Source organism: Myxocyprinus asiaticus, chromosome 4 (assembly GCF_019703515.2).
Source record: "Myxocyprinus asiaticus isolate MX2 ecotype Aquarium Trade chromosome 4, UBuf_Myxa_2, whole genome shotgun sequence".
Classification (NCBI taxonomy): Eukaryota; Metazoa; Chordata; class Actinopteri; order Cypriniformes; family Catostomidae; genus Myxocyprinus; species Myxocyprinus asiaticus.
Window position 1 is genome coordinate 61,316,010 of NC_059347.1, and position 18,787 is coordinate 61,334,796.

The following is an 18,787-nucleotide window of genomic DNA, read 5'->3' on the forward strand; positions in this document are numbered from 1 at the left end:
AATCTGTGACAAAATCCACTGCAATATGAGACCAAGGATGATGAGGGGCAGGCAGGGGCTGAAGGAGACCAGACGAAAGCTGTCGAACAGATTTAGAGGTGGCACAAACATTGCAATTTTTAACATAGTCAGCGACCTCTGTCACTAGGTTTTCCCACCAAAACCGGTTTTGCACTAACCTGCAAGTGTGCACCTGGATACCCAGAGCAGGCCGAGTCATGAACCCACTGAAGAACTCTGTTGCACAAGGATCTGGGAACAAAGACTTTGTCAGGCAGTCAGTGGGACTGGGTTCTTGATTCTGAGCTTGGGTGATTTCAGCCATAGTGTCCCATTGTACAGCAGCGACAATGAGGGTTGGTGGGATTATCGGGGTCACTGGGTTTTTGCAGTTAGTAGACCCATAAATGCGGGACAGGGCATCTGCTTTGATGTTCTTGGAGCCGGGTCGAAAGGTAATGCTGAAATAAAATGTGGAGAAAAACAGAGACCATCGATCTTGACAGGGATTTAGTCGTTTAGCAGACTGAATGTATTCCAGGTTGTGATGATCCGTGATAACCAGGAAAGGATGATGAGCTCCCTCTAGCCAATGCCTTTACTCCTCGAAAGCCACTTTCATGGCCAAAAGTTCACGGTTGCCGACATCATAATTTCTCTCAGCATCTGACAACTTGCATGAGTAGAAGGCACAGGATGGAGTTTGGCGGGAGAACCTTGTCGTTGAGAGAGCACTGCACCTACTCCTGAATCTGAGGCATCCACTTCCAGTACAAAGGGTCAGGTGGGATCTGGATGATGGAGAAGGGTGCAGTCGTAAAGCGTCGTTTAAGATCATCGAAGGCTTGAGGAGCAGAAGATGTCCAGATCCGTTTCAGAGCTTTTCCACAGAGCAAAGAGGTGAGTGGAGCAGCAACCGAGCTGAAACCTCGGATGAAACGTCAGTAGAAATTAGCAAAACCAAGGAAACACTGTAGTTCTTTGACAGACACGGGTAGTGGCCACTTCAGCATGGCTTGCATCTTAAAAGAGTCCATGGTGACATACCCCAGAAAAGAGATAGTTGATTTGTGAAACACACAGTTCTCCATCTTGGCATACATTTGGTGTTGAACCAGGCAGTTGAGCACCACTCTGACATGTTGAACATGTTCATCAAGGGAAGAAGAGTATATCAGAATATCATCAATGTAGACAATGACCCATTTGCCAATAAGATCACGAAAAATGTCATTTACATAGGCTTGAAAGACCGAAAGGCATCACCTTTAAGAAGTTATAGAAAAGAAGTGACATATTATGTTACATATTGTATATTTAGCTGTATGGAATATACTTAATAGTAAATAGGTCTATAAGCTGTATATGTCACGGTTCCGGCAGTTGTTTCCATGGGAACACTGATCATTCTCGGGGAGACACTGATCACGGCAATCATTTACTCACCCATTCCACCTGCTTCACTCTGATTGCACTCCCTACTTATTTCTTGTGTTTCCCCTCTTTCTTCGCCAGTTTATTACTTGCTGTCGAATGTTAACTGTGCTCTCTTGTGTAGTTGGAGCTTGCTCGTGTCTCTGTTGGTTGCCTGTCTGTAGAGGTGTGGTTACCTTCCCGTTTGCCACAGTCTTCGCCAGTCCTGTTGCCCAAGGAGGATTCCTCTGTCTCTGCCCGTGTCTCAGGGGAGAATATCTTCTGGGCTTTGCTTCACACCACACCAGCTTCAACGGACTCTCTTCGGATTGCTCCTGACTTCCACAATACACACACTCTTCCCACTGAGTGTCTCGCTTTAACTCCGCTCTCTGCAACCGGCGCCGGGTGCACCTGACCTCATTCTTTGAGAACTTTTGTGTTTAATAAATCCTTTTGAACTCTCACCTCTGCATTTGGGTCCCTTGTCTCCCCTCACCCTCTGACAGTATAGGACAGAAGAGAGTAAAAACACACACACGTTCATACACTGGAATAGTCATACATGCATGTGATACTTTTGTCTTGTCTAAGATTAACCAATTAAAATTTGCATTTAACTTCGAACTCAGTGGCCGTTTAAGTTAGTTTAAACTTGAACTTGAAAATATTAAGTAAATTCTACTTTCCTACTTAATTCAAATGCTCTAGCTTATACTGTAAGTATTATTTTTGGTTGTTTGTTATCTTTACAATGCATCATGTTTTAGTCATAAAGTAGAAAACCTTGTCATATTTGATAATTTGAGAAAATTTCTCAGGTAAATGTAAAGTAAATTTTACTAACTTCTAATTAAAGCTACCAAGAAATGCATGAAAATATGGTCTGTTAAATTTACTAGCAATTTCTGCATGGAAATTGTTTCCTAAGTTTTTGTTTTTTAAGTAAACCCCACTCTCCACCATTCTAATTTTATTCAATGTATACACACGCCTCATTAGTGTTACATCACTTTTGACCAATGCTCCATAAATGCTCCAGTTGTTTGTAAAAAAAATGTTGACAGTAATTTTATAGATATTGCGCTCACAAAGAACTATAATGTATCAAGCCGATTAAATATTTCCGCTGAGAAATGTATATAGTTTCTCTGAAGATTTCATTAATTTACGTGCCTTTCCCAGGCCTGAAAACACAATTTTAAAATTCCCTGATACAGTATGTCCACGTCCAGGTTTTTCATGTCTATTGGAGACAGTAATAGACCGTAGTACACACAGTGTAATGTGAAGTATTTAGTAGTGTCCTATTCTGAACAAGGCCTTCATCTCATTGGTGTTGTGATACCAAAAGTAAACTGAACAAGACATTTGATCTGATTAACTGCAGTTTTATGATTCCACAAATAACTCAAATCCATATAGCAAAGCTTTGCTTTGGTAACTGAAACTACACCCCCACTTTTGCAGGATGTTTTAATGGCTGTTTTTTGGGTCACCGCTGACATATTAATTGGTTGTATTGATCCTGTTGAATGATTTAGAAGCTCACAGAACGCAAAACTGATTTTCCACAGCACAGGCCGAGGAATATAAATAAAGACCTAGAAACCAAATCTGAGGGTTATGCTATAAATAATATAATATTGCAACATTTAACCATTTATTCTGTGACTCGCATATTACATGATCACAAAAATAAACCACATGTGAAATGGGCAGCTGTCTATCCAGACAGCATGTTGGGACATTAATGAACAAAAATGCTGTCTAGGTAGGCAGCTCACTAAGTTATGAGACACGGCCACTGTTTAGCTTGCTTGAGCTATAACACTGAAATTTCAGCATTGTTGGAAGTTTGAAAAAACCTTAATTATGTCAAATTATATGTGTCATTTCTGTTTTACATTTTAATTTTGATTCATTTTTGTGATAAAGAAATATACTAGTGTGAAGCAAAATTCTAGTTAATTGAATGCGACAAATATTTAATGCGACTTACAGTAGTTGAGTGTTAATATAAGACCTTAATGTTGTCAACTTGTCACACTCAAAAGCATTGATTTTGTAAGTTTATATTATGCTTATGATATATTAAGAAAATCATACTGACATTTAAATACATATACAAACACACATATTTGTTCCCTAAATGTTTAATTACTTACAGGATAATTACTAATTCTGATATTTCTTTGCAGTCCTATGAAAAGATGAATATCAGGCGACAAAAGCTTGACATTTCATGCATGCGCAGAGGCGCACTTCAATCTACACAAATCAATAACTGATCAATGACCAATAACGGGCCTCAAATGAAGGAGAGATCTGCTTATTCTTGAGCCACAGCAAGATTTACATTTCCTGAAGGAAACAGCAGTGCATTGCAAGTCGCAGGACAGAAATGATTAGTGTTAAAGTCTAAGGTTCATTGATAGTTAGAAAAGTTGTACACCAAAATATGAATAGAGATAAAGAGAGCTTGAAAATGTTAATTAACATGAACCAGTGTCAGAAATGAACTTTTACATTAAGGGGCAAGAACTGCCCACCTGGATTTGATTTTCAGGGGCATTTACACACACACACACACACACACACACACACACACACACACACACACACACATATATATATATATATATATATATATATATATATATATATATATATATATATATATATATATATATATATATTGTGTCATTCTTTATTCAAGTAATAAAAAATTGTACTTTGATAAATTAATATTAACAGTGATAAATAAATGCTGTAAAAGCAAATTGTTTTTTATTTCATGATGCCTAATGCATTTACTAATATTAACAAATAGGACCTTATTGTAAAATGTTACCCAGTCATCAGTCTAAGAAATGTTGCTGTTATTGGAAGAAAAAGCCCAAATAGCCCCTCCTAAGTTTACATTTTAGCAACAAGAACAATCTGAAAAGCCCAAAAATCAAACTTGCTTCTACACAAAAGTAACATGTCACAGATTTGCAGCTCTTGTAGAGACAATCTAGTGTCACCGGAGGCAGTTAATGGTCACGGTTCTGAAATAATCCTGCTCATGGCTAATAGGTTTGGCATGTGAATCTGCGTGTCATGCGTGACTGTCCTCCGTGTGGCAGGCGTTAATTGTGTTACTGACAGGTTCATATGTAGGCAGCATTCTGTCTGACACACTACCGGAGCATCTCACTCTTTCACTGTGACTTCATGCTTTCAACGAACTGTGAATACATTTGCTCTGGTGTTGTTCACTTGGAGGATCAATGACTGATCTTAGATTAATGGAGTGCTCAGCTATGTTACATATATCAACTGTATATTGCATTATAGATAACTTTGTCTCAGTTGTTTATCTTAAAATTTCATTGGATAGGAGAAGTAAAAATAGACATAAATTGTTGACATACAGTACGAGTGTAAAGGTATGAAATGAATGTGATTAGCATAGCTCAGATCATTAGTTCTTGGAGGCATTTGATGAGAAATATTTGAGTTCATGTTGAGATCTCTGACTTTAGGTTGCAAACTTTGGTATCTTGGAAAATCTGAGCACAGTTTGAGACACTGTTCAGATCTCTTGTAAAACTAAGAGGAGACACATGTGAGATTAACGGAGTCTTTTTCTCTGGGCAAACATCAGCAAAAGTCTCCTTGTGCTCTCTTTTTCATCTCATTGCTCTCTAGGAGAAAAAAGTGAGCTGTCAAAGAGATCTAATTTGTGATTTTATTATGCGGCTCTCTGGAATACTTGATTGTGATTGGTTAGTTGTGGTGTTCTGTGGTTAAATACTTTTTGATAATGACCATCGCAAGCCCTTTCGAGATTTAATCAAGTGCAGGATATGAATTACAGATATCTATACTTAAATTTTCACTATAGTTAAAATACTAATTCTTGATATAAGCAATTGAATTACTATAAAACATTTAGTAATTAGGTTTGCACAAGTAGAAACATTCATTCTTGATATCAAAACTTTTATTTTAACTATAAAAGCTGTAATTTTGAATATCAGTAATTGCATTTTTACTAGAATTTCACAATAATCAATTCAATCACTTTCAAAACCCAATTGCAGTTATCGATAATTAATTTCTTACTAGTTCCAATTAAAATTCAAAATGCACTAATCAGCTTTTTACTTCTAAATAAAAACAATAATTTGATTTCAGTAATTGCATTTTTACTAGAATTTCACAATAATTAATTAAATAATGTTCAAAACACATTTGCAGTTATCTAGAATTAATTTCTTACTAATTCCAAAAAAAAAAAAAAAAAAAAAAAAATTCCAAATGCACATCAGATTTTTACTTCTAAATAAAAACAATAATTTGAAATCATTAATTGCATTTTTACTAGAATTTCACAATAATCAATTCAATCATGTTCAAAACACAATTGCAGTTATCGATAATTAATTTCTTACTAATTCCAAATAAAAATTCCAAATGTACTTATCAGCTTTTTACTTCTAGTAAAAATGATAATTTGATATCAGTAATTGCATTTTTACTCGAATTTCACAATAATCAATTAAATCATGTTCAAAACACAATTGCAGTTATCTAGAATTAATTTGCTACTAGTTCCAAAAAAAAAAAAAAAAAACAATTCCAAATGCACTAATCAGATTTTTACTTCTAAATAAAAACAATAATTTGAAATCATTAATTGCATTTTTACTAGAATTTCAAAATAATTAATTAAATAATGTTCAAAACACATTTGCAGTTATCTAGAATTAATTTCTTACTAATTCCAAAAAAAAAAAAAAAAAAAAATTCCAAATGCACATCAGATTTTTACTTCTAAATAAAAACAATAATTTGAAATCATTAATTGCATTTTTACTAGAATTTCACAATAATCAATTCAATCATGTTCAAAACACAATTGCAGTTATCGATAATTAATTTCTTACTAGTTCCAAATAAGAATTCCAAATGCACTAATCAGCTTTTTACTTCTAAATAAAAACAATAATTTGATTTCAGTAATTGCATTTTTACTCGAATTTCACAATAATTAATTAAATCATGTTCAAAACACAGTTGCAGTTATCTAGAATTAATTTGTTACTAGTTCCAAAAAAAAAGAAAAAAAAAATTCCAAATGCACTAATCAGATTTTTACTTCTAAATAAAAACAATAATTTGAAATCAGTAATTGCATTTTTACTAGAATTTCACAATAATTAATTCAATCATGTTCAAAACACAATTGCAGTTATCTAGAATTAATTTCTTACTAGTTCCAAATAAAAATTACTTCTAGTAAAAACAATGATTTATTAACATAATTTGGTTTTCACTAGTGGCGATGTTAATTTCACAAATCTGTAATGTGATTGTAACTACCTGTAGTAAGAAACCCTTCAATTTATTGCTTTCTGAAATCCATTTCCAGATATCTGAAATCAACATTGCCAGGTTAGTAAAAAACAGAATTAGAGATATCAAAAATTAGCATTTGTACTACAGTTGTTATTTAATTGTTGATTTCAGGAATGGACATTTGCACTAGTAACAATGTAACAATTGATGTCAAAATGTATCATTTTTATTAGAAAGTAGTACATTTCTAATATGTACGGTATATTTGGAATTACAGCTGGTGTGAAATTAATGATACAGTAGATATCTGTAGTTGCATTTTGAGCAGGAGTGAATGACAGATCATTGGGAAATTCAACTAGTGAAAATGCAGTTACAGATATAAAAAAAAAAATACAGCTTTTATTAGTTGTATTTTACTAATTCCATTCCTCATGTCAAGAATATGTATTTCTAGTAATAAGTAATTACATACTTTTTTATATCAGGAGTTAACAATTTCACTAGTGGAAGTCTAAATACTGATGAGCATTTTCACTCATAACAATTTGCTGATTTCTAAAATGTGCATGTTTAATAATGAAAATGAAATGACAGATATCTATAACTCATACCCTGCACATTATTTAATGTCAAAAGGGCTTGCGATAAATGACTGTAGTCTAAACTGTATAGTTTTGACCGTTTCTTACATAGCTGTGGTAGTTTCATGTCTCTCCAATCACTACACACTCTCTTCTCAAACAATTATATCATTTGAACTCATGTGATTTATTTACACAAATAATGTACAGTAAGACAGTTGAAAAGTAGGCATGGTTCTGTGAAAGAAAGTAGCCTACAATGACTTTCTCCCAGAAAGTTGGGGGATGAATGTAGAAATTATATGATCTGAATATTAAAATCTCTTAAGGATATGGAGATACTGTACAACTGACAGGAAAAGAGGCTATGGATGGGCATCACTGAATCAAACAGCTGAGGAATGACAAAACATTTCTTTCATTTCAGAGAATAAGGCCCCTGTTATTCTAAACCGTTCCTAAATAACAATGGACCTTGAGGTTGGGGTACAGACGTGTGTGTGTGTGTGTGTGTGTGTGTGTTTATGTATGAAGGATTATTATCTACCTGTCACTTCCTAAACAGGGTATGTGTTATTTATATCGGCCAGTAGACAACAGCACGGCTAATCTACAAAAGGCTGTCCATCCACGTCTCACTGTCCAGCTGAATTTCGGGAGTCCCTTATTGTTGTGAACGCCTCCGTCCAGCACTGCTCATGGTGAGTAACCAGAACAACCAGTGGGTTTAATGATGGTTTGGGAATCAATTGTGCTAGATAGTGGCACATGGTTAGCTATAGAGTGTTCTCTGTGTTGGATTTTAATTAGTGATCGGTTTAAAATCAGCCAGGCCGATTAATCGTCCGATATTTGGCCATTATTGGCCAACTATTGGCTAAAAATAATAAGTCGTTCCCCCATTGTGTCAGTTCCAACATCTACAGACAGCCAATGGATAATGTACATTTTCTGTTTTTAGTGAATTTTGAATAAATATAGTTTAAAAGAAGTCTTTATTTCATCAGCAATTCTGTGCACAAATCGTTTCCACAATTAAAATATATTCACCGGCGTACTGGTCGCCCCCATAGACTGAAGATGGGGTCTAAATTGGCCTAATATAACATTACTGTCTTCTGACACCATCAGCGGTACACCAGCACTCAGCTTGCTTGCTATGTATCAGACATTTCAAAAACTCTTATCGGTCGATCGCTGATTTAATTTAATATGTCCTAATGCTTTAAGGATATCAGGATTGAGTAGACCATGAATACAGACCAAGAGAGAGGAATTAAAGGGATAGTTCACCTAAAACTGAAAATTCTGTCATCATTTACTCACCCTCACGTTGTTCCAAACTCCCCAAAAGGAGATGTTTAACAGAGTGTTTACACTGCTCTTTTCCATATAATCAAAGTGCACTGCAAAAAATACTTTTCCGGGTTCAATACAAGTTAAACTCAATCGACATCATTTGTGGCATGTTGTTGAAATTAATTTCAACTCATCCCTCCTTTTCTTTAAAAAAAGCAAAAATCGAGGTTAAAGTGAGACACTTACAATGGAAGTCAATGGGGGTCAATCTGTAAACATTAAAATACTCACTGTTTCAAAAGTATAGACACAAGACATAAACAATATGTGTGTTAACATGATTTTACTGTGAGAAAATCACTTACTAACCGCATCTGTGGAAAGTTATAGACAATTTAACAACTTCGTTGCCATGACGATGTATACAAACTCTAAAACGACTGTATAAATGTTGATTTTGACACGTTTGAACTTTCCAGCTCAAATAATACATGAGTTTGAACAGAATAATTAATGTAAGTGCTTTTATAAAATTATAAGCTTCACATTTCTGCCTTTAAACCCTCCAAAATTGTCCTCATTGACTTCCATTGTAAGTGTCTCACTGGAACACACATTTGTGCTTTTTTTAAAGAAAAGGAGGGACGAGTCGAAATTAATTTTTGTGGTAATCAACATTATGACACAAATGCTGTCCATTGAGCTGAACTTGTATTGAACCCGGAATATTCCTTTAATTTGTATTTTTATCTTGTTTTCCAGTAAAACTATCTGAACATTCTTAAAACAAGATGAATTTACTTGACAAGCAAAATTGCATTTGATATTTTGTATTGTTTGCAGAGGATTTTTTTAGTGAGGTGTATGCTTAAAACAAGAAGAAAAATGGGATAAGATAATGTGCCAATGGGGTAAGAAAAATACTTATTTTAAAGGGAAAACTAGTTTATTTTTCTGACCCCATTGGCAGATTTGTTTTTTCTTCTTTAAGCATAAAGTTTACAAAATTTTGTCAGATTTTTCTGAAAACAAGACTTAATATCTTGTGCCATTTTTTTTTTTTTTTTTTTTTTTTTTTTTTTTTTGTCATGCAAATATTTCTCGTTGTAAGAATGTTCAGATGTTTCTACTGGAAAACAAGACAAAAATACTAATTAAGAAAATGATTTTTTTTATTTTATTTATATTTTTGCCATGTGGATGGGTACAAAGGGCTGTCAAACTTCAATAAAAGCACCATAAGAGTTTCTTAAAAACATCCTAAGTCTTCTGAAAACATTCGATAGCTCTTTGTAAGAAAACAGACTGAAATTTGAATCATTATTCACTGAAAATCTTGCCATTGTCACCAATCATTGTATGATAAAGAGCAGCGTGAACATTCTGTCTTCTGCTTTATGTTCCATAGACGAAAGGCATACAAGTTTGTAATGACATGAGGATGAGTAAATGATGACAATTTTAATTTTAATTTTGAGCTGAACTGTGCCTTTAAGAAGGATACGAGACGTTAGATGTCAAATGATGTCTGACGGATGGAGGGAGGCTTGGATCCATGTGTAGTTGGAATATATTATGTACAAAAATGCCAACTGACAGTACGTACATTCATGGACCTGATGGATGTATTTCATTATACTTTATGAATAAAAGTTTATCTAATTTACCCCAGAGTTTTCACAACATGAAGCAGCTTACAAGACGGAAACCTTGCCCATGTTGTTGTAACTGTGTGTTTAACTTCAACTATTATTTGCCTTGACGTTTTCTACAGGCGCCAAAGAAGGCAAAGAAAAGGGCTGCAGAGGGAGCAAACTCCAACGTGTTCTCCATGTTTGAACAAGCTCAGATCCAGGAGTTCAAGGAGGTCGGATGTTTCTTCTTTTTGTCTCTTTGTCTGTTTTATTGTTTGTAGCCATCAAGACCTCGATCTTTAAAGAGTTATTCTGGAGGACGCAGCTGGTAATGTCTGAGAGGCGTCGGCAATCTGATATTCCCGTCTGATCCCTATTGAGGGCTTATATATATTTATAGAGACACTGCTTAACATACCAGATTCACAGAATTCTGTTGGGATAACTGGTACATGTGTGGAATTCCCAATTTGTACAGTATCTTTGGTAGGAACCTTTGGAATCGTGCCATAATAATATATGGTAGGAAAGATCACAAATGCAATCTCTTTATCTGAAATGTTTCTCCCAGACAGCAATGAGATTAAATGGAGAGCAGTGCTCTTATGCAGTTTCCTCTTGTTTCTCTTGAGCAAAAGACCCCAGTCATTTCACACGTCTCCTCTAGGGTTGTCTTTAAAATGTGCCTTGATTCTCCAGGATAACAAAGTCTGCCATTAAAATTCTCAATATGAATATTTATCATTAAATTCTTCCAAGAGCATATGATTTGAACTATGCATTACTCTTACTCAACAATGGTCTCATTTGTTTCCATTTTTATCTCTCCTATATAAATTTGATATTTCAATGCAACATACACTAAAACAAATATTTTAGCCTATTTTTAAGATGTACACATTTCAATTTCATAGCAAAATTCCAAAGTGAATTGGGTAGTGTTTTACCAAACAAAATTAATGAAAATGTTATGGAATTTTGTTATGCAATTGAAATGTGTACATCTTTTTTTTTTTATTAATCTTTTTTTATTCTCCCAGTTTGGAATGCCCAATTCCCACTACTTAGTAGGTCCTCGTGGTGGTGCGGTTACTCACCTCAATCTGGGTGGTGGAGGACAAGTCTCAGTTGCCTCCGCTTCTGAGACCGTCAATCCGTGCATCTTATCACGTGACTCGTTGTGCATGACACCGCGGAGACTCACAGCATGTGGAGGCTCATGCTATTCTCCACGATCCACACACAACTTACCACATGCCCCATTGAGAGCGAGAACCACTAATCACGACCACGAGGAGGTTACCCCATGTGACTCTACCCTCCCTAGCAACCGGGCCAATTTGGTTGCTTAGGAGAACTGGCTGGAGTCACTCAGCACACCCTGGATTCAAACTCGCGACTCCAGGTGTGATAGTCAGTGCCAATACTCACTGAGCTACCCAGGCCGAAATGTGTACATCTTACATATAGGTTAAAATAGGGGCCTGGGTAGCTCAGCAAGCAAAGACGCTGACTAACAACCCTGGAGTCACGAGTTCAAATCCAGGGTGTGCTGAGTGACTCCAGCCAGGTCTCCCAAGCAACCAAACTGGCCCAGTTGCTAGGGAGGGTAGAGTCACATGGGGTAACCTCCTCATGGTCGTGATTAGTGATTCTCGCTCTCAGTGGGGCGTGTGGTAAGTTGTGTGTGGATCGTGGAGAATAGCATGAGTCTCCACATGCTGTGAGTCTCCGTGGTGTCATGCACAACGAGTCACGTGATAAGATGCACGGATTGACGGTCTCAGAAGCGGAGGCAACTGAGATTCGTCCTCCACCACCCGGATTGAGACAAGTCACTACACCACCACGAGGACTTAGAGCGCATTGGGAATTGGGCATTCCAAATTGGGGAGAAAAAAATAAATAAAAATAGGCTAAAATATTTGTTTGAGTGTTGCACCTTTATGTTAAAAAAAATCGTTATACTTTTTTGTCTGTAAATATCTAAACACTCTTAAAAAAAGAAGAAAAAAAAAGATACATTTACTCGAGAAGCAAAATGACATTAAATCTGTCTTGTTTCGTGAGAAATGTAACCAAATATAATAACGTTTATGTTTATAACAAGAAAAAACAATTTGCCAATGGGGTAAGAAAAAAAAATCTTGATTCAATGGGAAAACAAGTTTATTTTTCTTACCCCACTGGCAAATAGTTTTTTCTTGTTTTAAGCATAAATTGCACCAAATGTTGTTAGATTTTGCTGAAAACAAGACTACCCCCCCCCTTTGTCCCCAATTTGGAATGCCCAATTCCCAATGCACTCTAAGTCCTTGTGGTGGCGTAGTGACTCGCCTCAGTCCGGGTGGTGAAGGAGGAATCTCAGTTGCCTCCACGTCTGAGACCGTCAATCCGTGCATCTTATCACGTGATTTGTTGAGCACGTTACCGTGGAGACGTAGCACGAGTGGAGGCTTCACGCTATTCTCCGCGGCATCCACGCAGAACTCACCACACGCCCCACTGAGAGCAAGAACCACATTATAGCGATCACAAGGAGGTTACCCCATGTGACTCTACCCTACCTAGCAACAGGGCCAATTGGTTGCTTAGGAAGCCTGACTGGAGTCACTCAGCACGCCCTGGATTCGAACTCGCGACTCCAGGTGTGATAGTCAGTGTCTCTACTCGCTGAGCTACCCAGGCTGTTTAGATATTTAGATATTATTTTACCAGAAAATAAGACACAAATACTCACTATGAAAATGTTATTTTTTCACAGTGCATTAATCTAAGATTAAGCAACCTCTGAGCAATACAATTTTCCTCTGGAATGAAATGGCTCTTCTCCATGTTTTTAGGCGTTCACCATCATGGACCAGAACAGAGATGGCTTCATTGACAAGAACGACCTGAGAGACACGTTTGCAGCTTTAGGTTGGTTTAGACAAGTTTTGAATGTCATGAAAAAAATGTCCATGCATTTTATTTTTTTAGGACAATTAAGCACATTTTACTGTAATGCTTCCAGAGCTTTCACTTTTGAGTTTATTTCTATTCACATTATTCTTAATGGCAGGAATGATTTGTTACATTACTGTAAATAAAATATCATAATACAATGTTTTATTCAAAACAAGGCTGTACAACAAAAACTAGCATGATATAAATACTCTTATGCTTCTTTATTCCATCTTATAGTCCTGTCTTTTGATTGACAGGCCGGCTCAATGTGAAACAAGAAGAGATTGATGAAATGCTGAAGGAAGCATCTGGACCGATCAATTTCACCGTGTTCCTCACGATGTTTGGAGAGAAACTCAAGGGTAAGGCTTCAAGAGACAAGACGGACACTTGTTGAAAAGTACTTTAGATTTAGCTTCATTTTTACAGTATATGTACAGGCAATTCATTCACTCTGTGCTCTCATACTCAAATACTGACATGAGTTTGATTCATTATAGGCGCTGATCCAGAGGAAACCATCCTAAATGCCTTCAAAGTGTTTGATCCTGAGGGGAAGGGAATTCTCAAGAAGGAATAGTAGGATGTTCAATATTTTCTTTGTGTCTCTGTTTGATTTGATCAGTTTTAAAGTCAACATAAAAAGGCATTTACTTCCATATCTGACATATTTCTGAATGTAACAGGACATCAATGTGAAAAAAAGGAAGGGCGGGACTTGATCTTATCCATCTGAATTGATTGGATTGTGAAAAGTGGGTGTTACATACAGTACTATGGAGATAGGTGATTGAAATAGTTGGAAAATAAGAGGGATTTGTGGTGTCAGCCGAAAAGAAAAGTCATTTCGGAGGCGGAAGACAAGCTTTTTTGCTTTTGCACTAATGAGCATTGATGAATCATTCACTACGGACACATTGCAAAATTTCAGTACAATACGGGAGTGACTCCCGAACTCGAGATGGTCACTTGAACATTGGGCAGGTTGCAGAGTGAAGCATTTACCCATGATTTTAGATTTGAATTGATTTCATGGGTGCTGATCACACCGGATCAGATGTTTTTGATTGAGTTTTTTAACCGTTTCTTTTCAGCGTGACCGAGATGCTGACCACACAAGCTGACAGATTTTCAGCAGAGGAGGTGAGAGATGTCTCACATTTATGGTTGACACTGATGGTTGCAGGTTGCCATGGATACAGTGGCAGTTCCACTGACCTCTCATCCTCATCCTCAGATGGAGCAGATGTTTACCGCATTCCCCCCGGACCCTGCGGGAAACCTGGACTACCGGAATCTGGTCCATATCATCACTCACGGAGAAGAGAAAGACCAGGAATAATATAGCCCTCGGCCAATCCCAGCGCTCCCTGTGTGCCTGTCCACGCCCACTTATTTATGATTGACAGGCTTGAATCCGAGCTCAAAGTCAATAGAGAATATTCTGATTTTTCAATGTGTAATATTGTGTCTGTGTTTGTAAAATAAACGCCAATCTTTGCACCATTATCACGTCTTATGTCAAAGTCTATTTATGCAATTCTGTAATAATCCAATAAATACCTACAGTATAGGGGAGACCGGGGCAAGCTGTCACAGGCTTTATCTCAGTAACGATAAGATTTGGAGTCAAAAGTCTCTAGTGGAGGTTTTGTATGTTGTTTTCAAAACCTAAATCATCTAATAATTGTTGTAAATTTTTCGCTATCATTGTACTTGGGTAAACAAGGGAACATATTTAAACCACACTGGCATACATTAAGACAAGAGTCAACTATATTATGAAGGTAGATTTTTTACCAAAAGGTTTAAATGTGCATTTTTCCAAATGTCAATTCGGGGCACGTTGTCACATTTACAGTATATCAGGGCAGGTTGTTACATGTATTTTAAATGTCATAAATTAGACAATTTATTAATTACATTTTTTTAAAAAAAATTTTTTTTAGCCAAAACAATGTTTTGATACTTTTCTATGTTACCTTTTCCATTTCTGTTGTTTCATGAATCATTTGGTGCTTCATAATTGTTTTACTTTTTAAATTTAGCTGAAAAGCCTTTAATAGGCTGTTTAATGAAGACGTAGATTTAAAGACAGGCAGAGATTTTGTTTTAGAGGTTGTCCTGGGCTACCATGTATATATATATATATATATATATATATATATATATATATATATATATATATATATATATATATACACACACAGTTGTGGCCAAAACCATTGGCACCCTTGGTAAATATGAGCAAAGAAGGCTGTGAAAAATATGTCTTTATTGTTCATCCTTTTGATCTTTCGTTCAAAATATTCACAAAAATATATCTTCTAAAGGACATCGAACAATTGCAAACAACAGCTTTTAACACAATTGATCATGCTGTTCTCATTGACCGGCTTAAACAGGATGTTGGTATGGCATGGCCCTAAGGTGGTTTATCTCATACTTGTATGATAGAACATTCTCTGTTAAAATTGGAAATTTCTCATCATCTTCATCATCTATTAAATGTGGGGTTCCACAAGGCTCAGTTTTAGGGCCAGTTTTATTTTCCTTATATACAGTATGCTGCCCCTCGGCTTAATGTTTCAAAAACATGGCATTTCTTATCATTATAATGCTGATGATACTCAGTCACCCATCTACTCCTCACTGTCCATCGGTCACAAGGGTGACCGTTCTTTTACTGTTGCTGCCCCAAGGTTGTGGAATCGTTTACCACTGTCTGTCAGGTCCTCCACTTCTATTAATATGTTTAAAACCCACTTCAAGACTCACCTGTTCTCTTTGACCTTTGAAATGTAGTGGTTGTTTTATGTTTGGAAGTGTCTCATTCCATTGTGTTTTAATGACATTTGTGTTATTGTGTTTGATCTTAATGTACAGCACTTTGGTCTACATTGTAGTGTTTGAAGTACTTTAGAAATAAACTTGACTTTGACTTTGACACAGTGGAAAACGCTCGACTGTCCCAACTTTTTTTGGCACATGTTGCAATCATCTGGTTTGAAATTAGTGTATATTTTTAAAAAGCTATTCAATTCACAAGGTAAAACATCAAATAATGTGTTGTTGTCATGCTTTCAATATAGCACAGGCTGGATAGAATTTACAAATCAGAACTGACTACTTTTTCGCAATCGGGGTTGTACTTTAAAAAGGTTATATATAAAATAAGTCGAAAAATCTGCCAGTGGAAGAAGATAAATTGGTATCATTTCTTAAAACAAGTTTTCAGATTAACACATTTTAAAATAACTGGCATCTTGAAATTAGTTGTAAATCAGTTTCAAAAAGTGGATGACTTTTTGTTTAGTTTTACATTTCCTAAATTTATTCATGGTAAAAATGATGCATTTATAATTGTGTACAGTGTTCCGTTCAGAACTGCACTGAAAATTCCAGTTCAATTCTCAATTCATTTCCTGAATTGTTCTATTTTCATCTCTAACCAAAATAACATTCTTCTAATTATGTTATATCTCCTTTATCTGAGGATAAACACTATTGACAACAGCAATCAGAAACGTACTCTTGAATACAGTTTTGCTACAGATATGTATTGGAATCCCTCTTCAATGTTTATTGCCCAAAGAGTTCACTTACCTATAATTTGCCTAAAGCCTAATGTATATTTAATACTTAGTATACATTCTTGATTAAAAGCAATGTGGTTCATTCAGACACTTCTATATACAGACTCTTCTTTATACAGCATGCAATACAGAATCTTCTCTATGTTCTTTAAGCTACGCAATCTGGCTACTGATGAAACGTCTCAAGAAAAGAACATTTCCTCCAAGAGGAGATGTTGAAATATGGTGGTGAACATCTATCCACATGTTCCTTTAAGAACATCAATATTAGTTTTGTGCACCTGTGTTTTAGCCTACATTATACCAGTGAGCATCAAACTCAAATATATGGTTTGAGAGAACCTTTTATACAGTTGTGCTCAAAGGTTTGCATACCCTTGAATGTTTGGCCTTGTTACAGACACACAAGGTGACACACACAGGTTTAAATGGCAATTAAAGGTTAATTTCCCACACATGTGGCTTTTTAAATTGCAATTAGTGTCTGTGTATAAATAGTCAATGAGTTTGTTAGCTCTCACGTGGATGCACTGAGCAGGCTAGATACTGAGCCATGGGGAGCAGAAAAGAACTGTCAAAAGACCTGCGTAACAAGGTAATGGGACTTTATAAAGATGGAAAAGGATATAAAAAGATACCCAAAGCCTTGAAAATGCCAGTCAGTACTGTTCAGTCACTTATTAAGAAGTGGAAAATTCGGGGATCTCTTGATACCAAGCCAAGGTCAGGTAGACCAAGAAAGATTTCAGCCACAACTGCCAGAAGAATTGTTCAGGATACAAAGAAAAACCCACAGGTAACCTCAGGAGAAATACAGGCTGCTCTGGAAAAAGACGGTGTGGTTGTTTCAAGGAGCACGATTCGACGATACTTGAATAAAAATGAGCTGCATGGTCGAGTTGCCAGAAAGAAGCCTTTACTGTGCCAATGCCACAAAAAAGCCCGGTTACAATATGCCTGACAACACCTTGACATGCCTCACAGCTTCTGGCACACTGTAATTTGGAGTGACGAGACCAAAATAGAGCTTTATGGTCACAACCATAAGCGCTATGTTTGGAGAGGGGTCAACAAGGCCTATAGTGAAAAGAATACCATCCCCACTGTGAAGCATGGTGGTGGCTCACTGATGTTTTGGGGGTGTGTGAGCTCTAAAGGCACGGGGAATCTTGTGAAAATTGATGGCAAGATGAATGCAGCATGTTATCAGAAATTACTGACAGACAATTTGCATTCTTCTGCATGAAAGCTGCACATGGGACGCTCTTGGACTTTCCAGCATGACAATGACCCTAAGCACAAGGCCAAGTTGACCCTCCAGTGGTTACAGCATTAAAAGGTGAAGGTTCTGGAGTGGCCATCACAGTCTCCTGACCTTAATATCATCGAGCCACTCTGGGGAGATCTCAAACGTGCAGTTCATGCAAGACGACCAAAGACTTTGCATGACCTGGAGGCATTTTGCCAAGACGAATGGGCAGCTATACCACCTGCAAGAATTTGGGGTCTCATAGACAACTATTCCAAAAGACTGCACGCTGTCATTGATGCTAAAGGGGGCAATACACAGTATTAAGAACTAAGGGTACGCAGACTTTTGAACAGGGGTCATTTCATTTTTTTCTTTGTTGCCATGTTGTGTTTTATGATTGTGCCATTCTGTTATAACCTACAGTTGAATATGAATCCCATAAGAAATAAAAGAAATGTGTTTTACCTGCTCACTCATGTTTTCTTTAAAAATGGTACATGTATTACCAATTCTCCAAGGGTATGCAAACTTTTGAGCACAACTGTATATATATATATATATATAAGCAGAATATTATTATGTAAATAGTCTTGCGTGCATCTCAGAAACCTGTCAATAACATGTCCGGGTCACATTTATTCTTAAAATCAGTAGAAAAAAAATGTATACATTTTATTTTGAATAATTAAAAAAAGTCAATTTTAGAACCATTTA

The 18,787-nt window shown here is 36.3% G+C and overlaps 1 protein-coding gene across 1 annotated transcript; it reads left to right on the forward strand.

Moving 5' to 3' along the window:
- Positions 1-8,001: 8,001 nt before the first annotated feature.
- On the forward strand, positions 8,002-16,175 carry LOC127433474 (myosin regulatory light chain 2, ventricular/cardiac muscle isoform-like). The gene is made up of 7 exons (XM_051685424.1): positions 8,002-8,047; positions 10,420-10,512; positions 13,123-13,198; positions 13,483-13,587; positions 13,726-13,804; positions 14,320-14,368; positions 14,463-16,175. Exons 1-7 carry the CDS (start codon positions 8,045-8,047, stop codon positions 14,565-14,567), a joined length of 510 nt encoding a protein of 169 aa, XP_051541384.1. The 5' UTR covers positions 8,002-8,044; the 3' UTR covers positions 14,568-16,175.
- Positions 16,176-18,787: the final 2,612 nt, after the last annotated feature.